This window comes from Chiloscyllium plagiosum, unplaced genomic scaffold (assembly GCF_037043375.1).
Source record: "Chiloscyllium plagiosum isolate Xiang-an unplaced genomic scaffold, Cpla_swu_hap1 HiC_scaffold_36, whole genome shotgun sequence".
In the NCBI taxonomy this organism is placed as follows: Eukaryota; Metazoa; Chordata; class Chondrichthyes; order Orectolobiformes; family Hemiscylliidae; genus Chiloscyllium; species Chiloscyllium plagiosum.
Window position 1 is genome coordinate 21,311,225 of NW_028270174.1, and position 16,854 is coordinate 21,328,078.

Sequence of the window (16,854 nt, forward strand, 5' to 3'; positions counted from 1 at the left end):
GCACCTTTTGTGACTCTGCTGAGACTGAAGCAGTCCATATGCAACTACAACAAGACCTGAACGATACCCAGGTTTAGGCTGATAAGTAGCAAGTAAAATTCAATTCACAGAAGTGCCAGGTAACAACCATCTTCAGCAAAATCCAATCTAACTATTGCCCTTTGATAAGACATTACAGTTACAGAATCATCCCCACCATCAACACACTGGTGGCTACCATTGACCAGAAAATGGAACTGGATGAGCCAAATATTTATTGTGGCTACAAGAACAGGTCAGAAGGTAGGAATCATGCAGCAGTTAATTTGCCTTCTGACTCCCCAAAAACAACTACAAGGTACAAGTCAGTGGTGTATTGAATACTAGGAGAAAGGGAGGTCTGCAGATACTGTAGATCAGAGTTGAGTGTGTGTTGCTGAAAAGCACAGGTCAGGCAGCATCTGAGCAGGAGAATCGATGAAGGGCTCTGGCCTGAAACGTCAATTCTAGTGTATTGAATACTCCCCAGTTTCCCAGATGTACACAGCTCCAACAACACAAGAGATCTGACACTATACAGGACAAAACTAATTGACAATGTATCTACAAACATTCACTCCCTCCACCAGTGATACCCAATGCAGCATCTACAAGGCACACTGCAGAAATTCACCAAGGCTCCATAGAAAGTATATTTCAAAGTCATGATTACCAACATTTAGAAGGACAATGGCAGTAGTTACATGGGAGCATGCCCATCTCCAAGCCACACAAAATTCTGACTTGGAAGCGATTTGCCATTCAGTCAAAGTCCTGGAAATCTGTCCCTAATAGCACTGTGCGTGCATATACAGCTAATGAACTGCAATGGTTCAATAAGGCAGCTTGCCATCACCTTCAAGAGAAACCAGGGATGAGCAATGAATTCTGTCCAACCCAGCACCACACACATCCTATGAATGAATAAAAACTTAATAACAAAGTCATTGAATAAATCCAAACACTTAAGTTGTTGAATCAAATATCTGGAGTTAAAGCTGAGCCGGCTTCTGTTTGAACGGGGCTGGATGCCCAGTTATCTGAAACATCTCTCTGCCCGATGTTTTTGAACTTCTTGAAACCTCAGTCTACCACCGATCCTTCGAAACGTACAGACATATTTAGAGGACAGATTGCTGCACGCGAGCCATTCAATCAACAGCTGCTCGGACCAGTTGGCCCGTTTCTGTGCTGGTATATATCCTATATCGGTGTTCTGACCAACCCCCGTACCTGTGCTGACCATCAAAATTCTCCAAGGAGACGGTGACCGGCACACTCCCGATGAAAGTGGCCGTGTCCCCGCCCGCACTGCTACCGCAATAGGCCGGCACCGCGCCGCTACCACCTCCACCGGCGGCGGCAGCAGCAATGTGAGTGGCCGGCTCCGTCCTAACAGCCGCTTTCCTACTCGGTTGAACGGCAGCGAAGGGGGACGAGGCGAAATCGGTCCGCAGCGGGGCCTGCGGTCGCCCGGCTACCGCCTCTACCTCCTCCGATTGCAGCTCCATATTCACGCGCAACGGGGCACGACCCAGGCCGCCTGCCAATAGAAACACAGAGCTCGATGGTGGGCGAGCCAAGCCGGCGCCAGCCAATACGAGCAGAGAGCCCAGGTTGAGGGCGGGGACGTTATTAAGCGGCAACCAGTGGTTATCGGAAGAGTGGGCGGGGCGGGGGAGCGAGCAGCCAGATGCCCGGCGTTCAATCGTCACGCGCCCAACCGTCCAAACTGTCGGCCGTTAGAACCACCACTACAACAACAACCATCATCTTCATTTTCACACGCGCGTAAAATACACACAGACTTTGTACACCCTTCATTCGGTCTCGCTGTAAGGGCGCAACCGCAATTTGGTCGAATATAATGGAAAAAAAACTAAAGGAGTTATTAGCTTCACTGCTAACAGCCCCACTGACCGTTAGGCGTGTCTCTTTCTTTACCACATCCCACCCGTTAACGTCACGAGGAACGTCGCCGAGCGGCGCTTCAACCAATCAGCGCGTCGCGGGGTGAGGCCAGCGGCTGAGGGGCGGGGCCTGACCGCGCGACCTTGCGGACAGCTATCTGTCAGACAGACGGCAGGAGCGGCGGCGGAGGCGGGTCAGAGGGGTCGTTTTCTGATGTAAGGATCATGCAGCCGGAGCAGCCCCCGACTCCGCAGCACGGCAAGTCGCAACTGAACGCCGCGGGAGATGGCTGTAGCGTCGAGTCGGAGCCTGCGGCGGGAGAGGACGGTCAGTATCCACTCGGGGCGATCACCACTTCGTGAGCTGTTCCTGGGTGCAGACATCTCCGGTGGGGATTTGTTACAGTCAAAACATTGGGTGGTGTCTGTCTGTCTGTCTATGCATCACAAATTTGATTTAGGCTTGTAATATTTTCCACGAAAAATGTGTCTGACAGATTTTTGCAATTCAGTTTGCAAAAGTAAACAGCACTGGATGCTTTTATGCCAGGTTGTAGGTGTGGTATGCTTTAAATAGCCTTTTGCGCATAATGTCCTGTTATGCATTTCAAATTATATTTTTTACTTTAACGTCAGATACCAAAACAGCATTTTTTTTTCTGATTTCCAACATCCGCAGTTTTTTTTAACATTACACATCGCTAAAAGTCAAACCGTAAATTGCCCGGTTGATCTAAATTAACTATATCGGTGATTTTACACGCAGCGCTATCAGTTTATGAAATTAGATTAGATTAGATTCCCTACAGTGTGGAAACAGATCGTTCAGCCCAAACGTCCACACCGACCCTCTGAAGAGTAACCCACCCAAACCCATTTCCCTCTGACTAATGTACCTAACACTATGGGCAATTTAGCATGATGTAGGTTTGCACAAAATTATTTTGATCTCATTGTATTTGATACATTTGTAATGACTGAAAATTCTGCTATTTGGTTTGCACCAAACTGAGTTAAAATCCAGAAACTATAAACATCCTTTGTGAAAATGCACAACAGTTAGGCATAGATCTGCAAAGTAAGAACACAGGTTAAAAACAATGACTGCAGATGCTGGAAACCAGATTCTGGATTAGAGTGGTGCTGGAAAAGCACAGCAGTTTAGACAGCATCCAAGGAGCAGAAAAATCAACATTTCGGCAAAAGACCTTCGTCAGGAATTCTAATAGCAAATGAGAGGACCGATGATGGTAGATGTGAAGTCTGTTACTTTTTTTCTTTCCTTTTAAAAAAGACATAAGTTTGATATTAAAGATCAATTCCTTAAAGCAGTCAAGATAGATCACAAGGAGAGTGCGTTGTATAGCGTTCAGAGCGGCAACACCGGCATCTGCAAAGCATTGTATAGCTATATTCTTCTATTCATATATTTTAGGCACAAAATCACACCGAGGCCTTCTAGCTTAAACAAGAGGATTGAGGGATGACCTGATCTATTTATCCTTTCATATTCTTTCAGACCCAAGCAAGGAAGATTTGTATTTATGTTGTGTTTTTACAATCACCAGATGTTGCAAAGTGCTGTACAGCCAACTAATACTTTTGAAATCAAGCCACAGTTATAAAGAATATTTTACAAATGTATCAGGTAGTGGGGATGGTACAACTTGCAAGTATAGGTGGCACTTTAAAATGCAGTAGAACTTGTAAAAGAATGAATACTGGAATCATGCTCAAAATCAGGAAGAAAATACGCATATCTAGGATGCAGACATATTTTCCAGCTACAGCACTTGTACATATGTTGGCACTTCCATACCTGTGAAATACATGAAACTATAATCAAAGTGATAGTTTCATGTATTTCTGGTGTATGAGTAGAAAAAAATTAGTTGAAGTAATTTGTAAATAGTGTCCAGATAAAGATCTATTTATGCAAATTTACAATAGAATCTTGCTTCCCCAGTGTAATGAAACCTACCTTGTATTTCTTCAGAATCTTTAAATGAAACATTCTAAAGCATACCATAGGGGAGGGGGTGAAATATGACACCAAGCTGCAGAAGCAACATTGGGGATAGTATTAACATGTTCAGATAAATGGATTTAGGGAGCATCCTAAAGATGGAAAGGGAGGTAGTGAGACAAGTAAGGAAGGAGGAAATTCCAGAGCATTAGCAACTCGAGGCATGAGCATCAATAGTGGATCAGTAATAATCAGGATGTTCAAGAAGCCAGAATTAGAAATGTGCAGATATTTTATAGGATTGTAGAGATGGAGGTGATTTGAATTAGGGAGAGCAGTAGAGGAATTTGAAAACAATGATAATAACTGATTAATTTTCTTGCAAAATACAAAGTGAGTGAAAAGTTTGTTATCAGCCTTTTACAATGAAAGGACCATTTCCCAAAGTGGTTAAAAATAGTAATTGGAAAGGTTTATGGTTAGCTTTGCCTTTTTTTTAAGTTTATAACCACACGTTCCTTTCACCTAATGCGTTTTGTGCCACCACTTTTTACTACAAAACATATAATATGTTTAAAATATAATTAATGAGCTGTTTTAAAAACTTATGGGTGTTGTGATGATATGAGCGACACTATAGCATGAAAACTCTCTTTTGGCCTTCATTTGCAATATGCTTTGAGCAACCAAGCCTTTTGGGTAGGTAAATTAAAAGGCGGAGATGCTGATTTGTACTCATCAGCACATTTTTCTTTCCCTTTTGAGTGACACAGCTTACTAAAGGAAAAGGAACAGAGCTGGAAAAAGATCAAACTTCCCCAAAATAAAGAACCGTGTTGCAGGAAGGCTACTGTTAAGGATGGTTAAAGATGCTAAGAAAGAATTTCAATCTGCTATTTAAGTCATATTTAAGTTCATGCATCATTCATGACTCCTTAGATATAGAAGCAATCCATGTTCAAATGCAACAACATCAGCACAAAATCCAGACTTGGGCTGACGCGTCACAAGTAACATTTGTGCCATAGCAATCTAACCACATTCCCTTAACATTCAGTTGCCATCACTGAATCCCCCACTATCTACATCCTTCGGGTTAGCATTGACTAGAAACAGAACTGAACTGGCCACATAAAAATTGGGCTCCAAAGGCAGGTCAGATGCTAGAAAAACTGCAGCAAGTAACTCCCCTCCTAGCTCTCCACTTGCTTCAATGGATTCAGCTCCAACAACATTCAAGAAGCTCGATGCCATCCAAGAAAAAGTAACCCACTTGATTGGCACCACATTGGTAAACATCTACTCCCTCCGCCCAATGACAGTCAGTGGCTGCAGTATGAAATATCTACAAGATACACTGCAAACATTCTGCAGCACCTTTCAAACTCAGACCATTCCCCTCCATTGTGTCAGCGCGGCGAGGAGAGAAGGTGAGGTGAAGCGAGGGTTGCCAGGATGGGTAAGGTTTCTTCCCCGCTTAAAAAGGGACTTACCTCGGGATTTGGGCCTCCATTTTGCCAGAGCGGTGAGGAGAGAAGGTGAGGTGAAGCGAGGTCTGCCGGGAAGTTAAGGGCTTAATTTATATTTGGGCAGTGGCTAAACCTGTGATACTACACGTCCTGCCCTCCTCCTCTAAGTGGAAGAAAAAGACTTTATAAGGTAAGGCTTTTATTTCTTATCTTTCTTTTTCATTTATTTAAGTGCATTGTTTGGTTTTAGTTAGTTCATATAAAGCTAAGCTTACAATGGCAGAGGACCTCAGACCCGTGGCAGGTGCCTCTTGCTTGATATGGGAGCTTAGGAACGTGTCTGACGTTCCTGACTCTTACACTTGCAAGAAGTGTGTCCAGCTGCAGCTCGTGTTTGACCGCATGACGGCTCTTGAGCTGCGGATGGACTCACTGTGGAGCATCCGCGATGCTGAGGAGGTCATGGATAGCACGTTTAGTGAACTGGTCACACCGCAGGTTAGAATTGCTGAGGGAGACAGTGAATGGGTGACCAAAAGACGGCAAAAAGAGTAGGAAGGAGTGCAGGTGTCCCCTGCAGTCATCTTCCTCCAAAACAGGTATACCGTTTTGGATATTGTTGGGGGAGATGGCTCACCAGGAGAGGGAAGCAGTTGTCAAGATCATGGCACGGTGGCAGGCACTGCTATTCAGAAGGGTGGGAAAAAGTCTCATAGGGCCATAATCATAGGGGGTTCTATTGTGAGGGGAGTAGATAGGCCATTCTGTGGCCGGAAATGGGATTCCCTGATGGTATGTTGCCTCCCAGGTGCTCAGGTCAGGGATGTTACTGATCGGCTGCAGAGCATTCTAAAAGGGGAGGGTGAACAGCCAGTTGTCTTTGGCATATAGGCACCAACGATACAAGTAGAAAGTGAAATGAGGTCCTGAAAGAAGAATTCAGGGAGCTAGGAGAGAAGTTAAAGAGGAGGACCTCAAAGATAGTGATCGCGGGATGACTACCAGTACCACGTGCTAGCCAGCGTAGAAATGAAAAAATAGTCAGGATAAACACATGGCTTGAGAAATGGCGTGGGAGGGAGGGGTTCAGATTTGTTGGACATTGGGACCTGTTCTGGGGAAGGTGGGACCATTACAAAATGGACAGTCCACATCTGAACCAGACCGGAACCAATGTCCTTGGGGGAGTTTTTGCTACTGCTGTTGTGGAGGTTTTAAACTAATGTGGCAGGGGACTGGGAATCGGAAGAGAAAACATGTAGGCAGCGAGGTGGAGACTGTAAGAATTATGAAGATAGCATTAATAAAGGGAAGAGTTGGCAGAGAGCAGGTGAATGCAAAAGAACTAGTGGCATGAAATGTAATCTACTTTAATGCAAGGAGTATAGTGTGTAAGGCAGATCAACTTAGGGCTTGGATTGGTGTCTGGGAGTATGATATTGCAATCACAGAGATTTGGTTGAAGGAAGGGCATGATGATTGGCAACTAAATATTCCAGGAAACAGACACTTCAGAGAGGACAGGGAGGGTGGGGTGGAGTTGCATTGCTGATCAGGGACGATATCACGGCTGTGCTAAAGAAGGACACTATGGAGGTCTTGGGTAGTGAGGCATTATGGGTGGAGCTGAGAAATAAGAAGGATGCAGTTACATTGTCGGGGCTCTATTACAGGCCTCCCAACTGTGAGCGTGAGGTAGAAGAACAAATAGGTAAACAGATTATGGAAAGATGTAGAGGCAATAGGGTAGTGGTGATGGGAGATTTTAATTTTCCCAACATTGACTGGGACACCCTTAACGTCAGAGGTCTGGATGGATTAGAATTTGTAAGAAGCGTCCAGGATAGTTTTCTAGAGCAGTATGTCAATAGTCCGACGAGGGAAGGGGCCATATTGGACCTGGTACTGGGGAACGAGCCAAGCCAGGTGGTAGAAGTTGCGGTGGGGGATTTCTTTGGGAACAGTGACCACAATTCTGTAAGTTTTAAAATACTCGTAGATAAAGAAGAGAGTGGTGCTAAGGGAAGAGTACTAAACTAGGCCAAGGCCAATTATATCAAAATTAGGCAGGAGCTTGGAAATGTGGATTGGACACGCAGCACACCAGAACTGCAAAAAGAGGAAGAAGAACACCGATACAATGTATTCACCAAAAACGGATACCCCCGCAATTTCATCAACAGATGCCTAAGGGAAAGACAATGGAATGAGGACATGCCACAACCCAAAGGACTAGCCACGTTATCAAACATCAAGAACATTTCTGAACTGACAGCCAGACTACTACGACCACTAGGACACATAACAGCACACAAACCAACAGCCACTCTCAGACAACTCATCAGGACAAAGGACCCGATAACCAGCATGAGCAAAACCAACGTAGTGTACAAAATCCCATGCAAGGACTGCACAAAACACTAACATAGGACAAACAGGAAGATAGCTAATGATCTGTATCCATGAACACCAACTAGCCACGAAACGACACAACCAGCTATCCTTAGTAGCCACACACGCAGATGACAAGCAACATGAGTTCGACTGGGACAGCACTACTATTATAGGACAAGCCAAACAGAGAACAGCCAGGGAATTCCTAGAGGCATGGCACTCATCCACAGATTCTATCAACAAACACATCGACCTGGACCCAATATACCGACGACTGCAGCGGACAGCTGGAACTGACAACCGGAAGCGGCAGAGACAAACCATTATAAATGCCGGAGGAAACAACACAGAAGCGCTTCACAGGAGGCTCCCAAGCACTGAGGATGTCACCTAGACAGGGGATGAAACGTCTGCAACACAAATTCCCAGCTCGGCGAACAGAACCACAACAATGAGCAGCCGAGCTACAAATCTTCTCTCAAACTTTCAACACACCTATTTGAAGGAAGTCCACATTTGAGATGTGGGAGGCTTTCAAATATAGGTTAAAGATAGTGCAGGATAGGCATGTCACGTTGAAGGCAAAGGATAGGAAGGGCAAGATTCGTGAACTGTAGATGACAGGAGAAATTGTATGATGAGCCAAGAGGAAAAGGGAAGCATACATGAGGTCTAGGCAGCTAAGAACAGAACGGGCCTGGAAGAATATCAGAAGAGTAGGACAAGTCTTAAACAAGGAATCAAGCAGGCTAAAAGGGGTCATGAAATAGCTTTAGCAAGCAGAATTAAGGAGAATCCCAAAGCATTTTATTCTTATATAAGAAGCAAGCTGGATAACTAGAGAAAGGATTGGTCCACTAAAGAATAATGAAGGAAGGCTGTGAGTCGAACCTGAGAGAATGGGTGAGATTCTGAATGATTACTTTGCATCAGTGTTCACTGAGAGGAGCGTGATGAATGTTGAGATTAGAGATAGAAGTGACCAAGTTGATAGATGAAGCTAGGGCTATTGATGTCATATGCATGGACTTTAGTAAGGCGTTTGATAAGGTTCTCAATGGTAGACTAATGGAGAAAGTGAAATCGCATGGTGTGCAGGGTGTTCTAGCTAGGTGGATAAAGAACTGGTTGAGCAACAGGAGACAGAGTAGTAGTTGAAGGAGAAAGGTCTTGAAATGGAGAAAGGTGACCAGTGGTGTTCCACAGGGTCAGTGTTGGAGCCACTATTGTTTGTAATATACATAAATGATCTAGAAGCGGGCACTGTTGGTATGATCAGCAAGTTTGCAGATGACACGAAGATTGGTGGAGTATCAGAAAGCATAAGGAACTGCCAGAGAATACAGGAGGATGTAGATAGATTGGAGAATTGGTGGAAAAGTGGCAGATGGTTTTCATTCCAGAGAGATGAGGTGATGCATTTGGCAAGACTAATTCTAGAGCGAATTATACAATGAATGGAAGAGCCTTGGGAAAAGTTGATGGGCAGAGAGATCTGGGAGTGCAGGTCCATTGTACTCTGAAGAGAAAGTGAGGTCTGCAGATGCTGGAGATCAGAGCTGGAAATGTGTTGCTGGAAAAGCGCAGCAGGTCAGGCAGCATCCAGGGAACAGGAGAATCGACGTTTCGGGCATAAGCCCTTCTTCAGGAATGGGGAAAGTTTGTCCAGCAGGCTAAGATAAAAGGTAGGGAGGAGGGACTTGGGGGAGGGGCGTCGGAAATGTGATAGGTGGAAAGAGGTCAAGGTGAGGGTGATAGGTCAGACTGGGGTGGGGGCGGAGAGGTCAGGAAGAAGATCTCAGGTTAGGAAGGCGGTGCTGAATTTGATGGATTTGACTAAGACAGGGTGGGGGGAGGGGAAATGAGGAAACTGGTGAAATCCGAGTTCATCTCTTGTGGTTGGAGGGTTCCTAGCCGGAAGATGAGGCGTTCTTCCTCCAACCGTCGTTTTGTTGTGGTCTGATGATGGAGGAGTCCAAAGACCTGCATATCCTTGGTGGAGTGGGAGGGGGAATTGAAATGTTGAGCTACAGGATGGTTGGGTTGGTTGGTCCGGGTGTCCCAGAGGTGTTCTCTGAAACGCTCCGCAAGTAGCCGGCCTGTCTCCCCAATATTGCGGAGCGTTTCAGAGAACACCTCTGGGACACCCGGACCAACCAACCCAACCACCCTGTAGCTCAACATTTCAATTCCCCCTCCCACTCCACCAAGGATATGCAGGTCTTTGGACTCCTCCATCGTCAGACCACAACAAAACGACGGTTGGAGGAAGAACGCCTCATCTTCCGGCTAGGAACCCTCCAACCACAAGGGATGAACTCGGATTTCACCAGTTTCCTCATTTCCCCTCCCCCCACCCTGTCTCAGTCAAATCCATCAAATTCAGCACCGCCTTCCTAACCTGCAATCTTCTTCCCGACCTCTCCGCCCCCACCCCAGTCTGACCTATCACCCTCACCTTGACCTCTTTCCACCTATCACATTTCCGACGCCCCTCCCCCAAGTCCCTCCTCCCTACCTTTTATCTTAGCCTGCTGGACAAACTTTCCCCATTCCTGAAGAAGGGCTTATGCCCGAAACGTCGATTCTCCTGTTCCCTGGATGCTGCCTGACCTGCTGCGCTTTTCCAGCAACACATTTCCAGCATTGTACTCTGAAGGTTGCTGCACAGGTGGATAGAGTGGTCAAGAAGGCATATAGTATACTTGCCTTCATTGGACGGGGTATTGAGTATAAGAGCTGGCAAGTCATATTAAAATTGTACAAGACATTGGTTCGGCTGCATTTAGAATACAGTGTACAGTTCTGGTAGCCACATTACCAAAAGGATTGGACGCTTTGCAGAGGGTGCAGAGAAGGTTTACAAGGATGTTGCCTGGTATGGAAAGTGCTAGGTATGAAGAGAGGTTGAGTAGGTTAGGTTTATTTTGTTTTTAGTAAAAAGGAGATTGAAGGGGGACCTGATTGAAGTTTACAAAATCATGAAGGGTATAAACAGGGTGGATAGAGTCCAACTTTTTCCCAGGGTGAAGGATTCAATATTGAGAGGTCATGCTTTCAAGGTGAGAGGTGGAAAGTTTAAGGGGATACACGCGGCAAGTACTTCACACAGAAGGGTGGTGGGTGTTTGGAATGCATTGCCAGCAGAGGTGGTAGAGGCAGGCACACTAGATTCATTTAAGATGCATCTGGGCGGACAAATGAGTAGGTGGGGAGCAGAGGGATAGAGATGCTTAGGAATTGACCAACAGGGTTTAGACAGTACATTTGGATCGGCTTAGGCTTGGAGAGCCGAAGGGCCTGTTTCTGGGCTGTAAATTTTCTTTGTTCTAAAAAGACAAGGACAGCAGATACATGAGAATACCACCACCTCCAAGTTCGCCTTCAAGCCATTCACCAATCTAATTCAGAAACATATTACTCTTCCTTTACTGTTGCTGGGTCAAAATCCTGGAAATCCCTGCCTAAGGGCATTGTAGATCAATCCACAGCCTGTGAACTGCAGTGCTTCAAGAAGACAGCTCACCACTTCATTCTCAAGGGCAAGCAGAGATGGGCAGTAATTGTTGGCCAGCCTATGACATCCACATCCTAAAATTTTAAATTCTAAATTTTAACAATTTTAATTACTTTTTTTTCTAATTCTGCCTTAGTTTCCTTAGCACAACTGCAAATCCGTACATCATAGCCCATTCAAATTTGTCGATTTACGTGCAACAAAAAAAAATCAGTTCTGACATTCCTTTGCTGCATTCAGGGTATGATTCAGACTGAAAATACTGTCTTTTGTGTAGCTTTTAAGCCAAGGATCTGCCTGCCCTTTCAGGTGAAGCTGACAGATTCCATTGCACTGCTTTGTAGTAGAGCAAATGAGTTATTTCCTGTGTCCTGATAAGTAGTTACCCTGCAAACATTGCAGAAACAGTTTGGCTGGGAACTGTCATGTTGCCAATTTTTGTGAAAAGTGGCTACCAAGTTTTTTAAAATTTATTCACGGGATGTAGGTGTCGCTGGCTAGGCCAGCATTTATCGCCCATCCCTAATTGCCCAGAGGGTAGTTAAGAGTCAACCACATTGCTGTGGATCTGGAGTCACATGAAGGGATTTTTCCTGACAGCCAACAATTGTTCTTAATTCCAGATTAGAATTTGAACCCATGCCCCCAGAACATTACCGGAGTCTCTAGATTAATAGTCCGGCAATAATACTACTAAACCATAGTCTTCCCATGAAGTGTCAATTTTCAACAGTGACTGCACTTCAAAACAAAAAAAGATCTGTTGCCAGTAAAGTGCTTTGAGACATCCAGTGGTCATGAAAAGCACTGCATTAAGTGCAAGCCTTTCTTTATACTAATAAATTTGAGACCACTCCATTTCCATATACTGATGAATATTGCCTATATGGGTTTGCTATTAATTCTCTTAACTCTTCGACTGGCTTGGTTGGCGAGAGGAAAGATTGCAATTCAAGTTCACTCTTGTCTGTACAGTTTCATGGCACTTGTTTCTCTTCAGGTTATGTAGGGATTCCAGCCAAATGACTCAGACAATGAAACATGTCCAATTCGTTCACTAAACTGTGAGCAATTCCATATATGAAGTAATGTTGATGCTGTTTGACTGCTATCCCTTTTATAGACTTTGCTTTTATAGCAAAAGAATGAGACTGCTGTTTGGTTCTGTTTTTAACTACAAAATTGTAGTTGATATAACAGTTCTTGTCGAGTTACAAATTCATCGTTCATTCAAAATATATGAATAAAGGAAGACTGAGGTATAGAGGTCAAATACGTAAAGGTGTAATCAATATTAATTTTAATATGGAAAGAATATTTGGAGTTTGACATGATCAGTAGCTAGGCAAAAGTGAGGACTGCAGGTGCTGGAGATTAAACTCGAGAGTGTGGTGCTGGAAAAGCACTGCAGGTCAGACAGCATCCGAGGATCAGGAGAATTGACGTTTTGGGCAAAAGCCCTTCTTCAACTAGGAAGAGCACTAGCTAGAGAGTTGTTAAAAGCCAGAGATGAAACTGTTAGTTTCTTTTCCTGAGGTTTTATACACAAGATGCAATTCACACACACCAACATCTGCAAACAGTTAAAGCTTATTAAAGCTTGTACAAGCTAGGTAACACCCTTTGACCCTCTTCACAGGCACGTGAAGTCGAGTCAAAGTGAGGCACTGAATAAAGAAACCACATCCTCTTTATACAGATCAGTTGGCCATGCTTACAGATACTCTGGCTACTCCCCCATAGTCATATGCCACTCAAACAACACCCAGTCACTCAGTCACATGTTACCCCAGGTACAATGGTAGGATGAGATCATCCTCTAAGATAATGGGAATACTAATATCCTAATCCTGGAGAATCGTTATGCAGACGATTTCCTGACTCCATGATGCCACAAGACAATGCAGGTGCGACATATCTAGCTTCAGCGGATGCCTGGAAAGCATTTCTGAAGGAAGAGATGGAATGATGGTTTAATTTGTTAATGGGGGAGTAGGGGGAGCAGATGACTGTCGAATTGGAGTGGGGGGTCATTCGCATTCTTGCCTGACTGTCATCCCTACCCACTTCCAGAATGTACACTGTGTTGTTTAACCATTTAACATTACATTAATGTCCAGAGAGCGAGTTCTATTTAATCTTTTAACATTACACTAGTTAAATGTGTTTGTGCTATTTTTAGTTTGGGGAACTACATTGTGTCATCATAAATTGCAGAATTGGTTAAGTTATGAAATTCTTGTGAACAGCATGCCAACACTTGCTGTTAAGCAGTATGCTATGATATTCTCAGTATTGAAATCAGCCATTTGGCCCTCCAGGTTTATGACCGTGTTTATGCTATACATGAGTCTTTTCTTATTGTTTACTAACCCTAGCCTTCTATTCCTTCCTTCCTATTATATCTATCCTAAGGGAAAGCAACAGCCACATGCTGGCTATTCCAACTAGTTCTTAAGAGGTACAAGAAAGATTTACTAGAATGGTACCAGAACTAATTAGCATGACAGTCTGAAGAGACTGGTATTGTAGATTTTAGAAGAAAGAAGACTTAAGTGTGATCTACTCAAGCTGTTTAAAAGAGGAAAGGAATTGTTAGACTAGAAGTAGAGGTGTTTCCACTTGAAATAGTTAATGGATCGAGAATTCATAAAGGTAGGATAGCTGCTGAGAAAGCGAAACAGGAACTCAGGTGAACATTCTTCACCAAAGTTCAGTGAGGTTGATTACGCATGAACTTGCCCTTTAGAAATCCATATGGGCATGTTTATTATATTTTTATTTTTGAGATGTTATTACATTAAATTTTTAATAAGCATTCCATTATCTTACCTGCACTAAGCCAGCCAGTCAGTCTATATTTCTTGGGTTTATCCAAACTCCTTTTCTAAATATAATGTTAGATGGAAGCTAGTCTTCTGGCCCCATACTTGGATAGCATTATGAAAAGCAATGCCTGTTTTCTCCAGGGACTTGAATAGTTTATTAGTTATCACCCTTTTTGGAAATCAAACATTATTATTTTTTTAATCTCTTAATGTCATGCCCAGCATATTCGACAAAGTAATAATTTCATATTTTTGCCATTTTTCTGTTATTGCCTGTCATTCATTTCCCCAATGGGCATATACAAATCCTGGCTATTTTTTGTATGGTTAAAGAATGTTTTCTTGTTTCTTTTAGTACTTTCATCTTCAAATTTATGTTTATCTTTCAAGCTGTTTTGGCCTGTTTCCTGACACTCCCATTTCCATTTTCTTGTCATCTATTCATTTGCCAGTATGCTTAAAGCAAATCTTTTTACTTTAGTTTCAATCTTCCCTTTACTTCTTTAATCATCTATAATGTAACTTTAATGTTGAGCTTGATCTTTTTAATGCAGTGTATTTTGTTTCTAAGTATCTTATTTCTTTGAGTACCTTTCCAGTTTATTTTTCTTAGCTCAGTTCTTACCTATTCGTTTTTCCCCATTAAATAGTTTGCTTTTTGTTTTACTGTGTCTTTCTCAATCTTTATCCTAAAAGCTTACTATGTTTGATCACTATGGCAAACATATACCTCTTTGATTATTCCTCGCGTCTGATTACTGGATTCAGCAGTATCCCCTCTCCTGTTGGCATTTCTACATACTGGTTAAGAAGAGTGTATGGAGTGCACATATACCAAATCAATTTGAATAAGGTAGTGAAATGTTACCACAGTGTTTGTATCAGGGTTGGATCTTCAGCTGTAAATTTTAGGATAGTTGGAAATAAGGAAAGAGGATGTCAAATCTGCTATTATCCAAATGCCATGCTGTTTTAAAATTATTTCTTAGGTGTGCCATTTGTTTTCTGAATGATTGATTGATTTGTGATAAATGTTTTATTTGAGCATAGCATGACTTCTGTGACTGTCTTATTGAGCTATTCCATTACATTTCATTAGTAAAACTCAATTGAGTTAAAAAAATTATGCTAGGCTTAATAGTTTCCTTTGTTATATTTTTATTTGCAGCAAAAATGTTGAATGAGAAAGAATACATAGAGGAACAAGAGGAAAAAGCCAGAAATGGTGATGCAAAGGCACAGACTGAGGTAGAACCAAAATGTTGCTGTAAAAATTCTTCAATTCAAAATGTCAATGTATTCAATTGATAATGGGAATTCATCTTCATTTACTTAACCAACTGTTATCTATAATGTTAGAAGACAAAAAATCAAAGGGTCATTTTCAGGTTTACTAATTCACAGTTGTTAATAGTTGCAAGTAATTTATTTTTCTCTACTGCCAGCCCGCCAAACTCTCCCTATGTTAACAGGAAGTTTGGTTTTTGTAGTATGGTTCATTACTCCAATAGTTTTAAATATTCAATTACTTTTGTCAAAAGTAGGATAACAAGGATATCAAGGCCACAGCTAAGGTACAGTGTATTCATTTTAATTTTAAGTTCTCCGATGAAAATTCAATAGAAACCTTCATCACTTGTTGTAGGATTTAAATAAGTTAAACTTAAGTTGGAGATTACTGATTATTTTTGCATGATCTTTATCCCTTGTATGGAAATAATATTTTTTTAAAAAAATACACATTCATGATGATATGGGCTTCAGTGGCTGAGTCAGTATCCTTTGCCCATCCTAATTACTGTTAATAAGGTAATGGTGAGCTGTATTTTGAACTGATGCAACCAATTGGTGTAGGTACACACATTTGTTTTTGGGGGGTATTTCCTGGATTTTGACCCCCAACAGCAGTGAAGGAACAGCAATGTTTTCAAGTCATGATGATGAGTGGCTTAGCGAGGAATTTCCAGGTGCTGGTGTTCCCGTGTGTCTGCTGCCCTTGGCCTTGTCAATGATAGTTCTCATGGGTTTGGAAGGTGCTGTCTCAGAGCTTTGTTGAATTTCTCTGGTGCATTGTACAAATAGTACACACTGCTGCTACTGTATCAGTAATAAGACCATAAGACATAGGAGTGGAAGTAAGGCCATTCGGCCCATCGAGTCCACTCCGCCATTCAATCATGGCTGATGGGCATTTCAACTCCACTTACCCGCAGTCTCCCCCTAGCCCTTAATTCCTTGTGACATCAAGAATTTATCAATCTCTGCCTTGAAGACATTTAATGTCCCAGCCTCCACTGCACTCTACGGCAATGAATTCCACAGGCCCACCACTCCCTGGCTGAAGAAATGTCTCCGCATTTCTGTTCTGAATTTACCCCCTCTAATTCTAAGGTTGTGTCCACGGGTCCTAGTCTCCTTGCCTAATGGAAACAATTTCCTAGCATCCACCCTTTCCAAGCCATGTATTATCTTGTAAGTTTCTATTAGATCTCCCCTTAATCTTCTAAACTCCAATGAATACAATCCCAGGATCCTCAGCCGTTCCTCATATGTTAGACCTACCATTCCAGGGATCATCCGTGTGAATCTCCGCTGGACATGCTCTAGTGCCAGTATGCCCTTCCTGAGGTGTGGGGACCAAAACTGGACACAGTACTCCAAATGGGGCCTAACTAGAGCTTTATAAAGTCTCAGTAGCACAACGGTGCTTTTATATTCCAATCCTCTTGAGATAAATGACAACATTGCATTC

General features: G+C 42.9%; 2 protein-coding genes across 5 annotated transcripts in view; one reads left to right on the plus strand and one right to left on the minus strand.

Annotated features, from left to right (window-relative positions):
* LOC122539413 (uncharacterized) overlaps positions 1 to 1,663 on the minus strand; it is a 63,877-nt gene extending 62,214 nt beyond the window's left edge. Inside the window, exon 1 of one of the 2 annotated variants that reach the window (XR_015753321.1) lies at positions 1,252 to 1,589. Coding sequence is in view for 1 of the 2 variants with exons in the window: in XM_087980027.1 (XP_087836153.1) it covers positions 1,252 to 1,529 (278 nt within the window). In the remaining variant the exon portion in view is untranslated. Of the gene's footprint in view, positions 1 to 1,251 lie in introns of both variants that reach the window. The other variant, XM_087980027.1, reaches the window with a different exon arrangement.
* Positions 1,664 to 2,078: 415 nt separating this feature from the next.
* The window catches only part of wfs1b (Wolfram syndrome 1b (wolframin)), a 41,665-nt gene continuing 26,889 nt past the window's right edge, over positions 2,079 to 16,854 (plus strand). The window contains exons 1-2 of one of the 3 annotated variants that reach the window (XM_043674226.2): positions 2,079 to 2,256; positions 15,271 to 15,350. In XM_043674226.2, the coding sequence (XP_043530161.2) occupies positions 2,154 to 2,256; positions 15,271 to 15,350 (183 nt within the window). In that variant the 5' untranslated portion in view covers positions 2,079 to 2,153. Of the gene's footprint in view, positions 2,318 to 15,270; positions 15,351 to 16,854 lie in introns of all 3 variants that reach the window. The other 2 variants (XM_043674224.2, XM_043674225.2) reach the window with 2 other exon arrangements.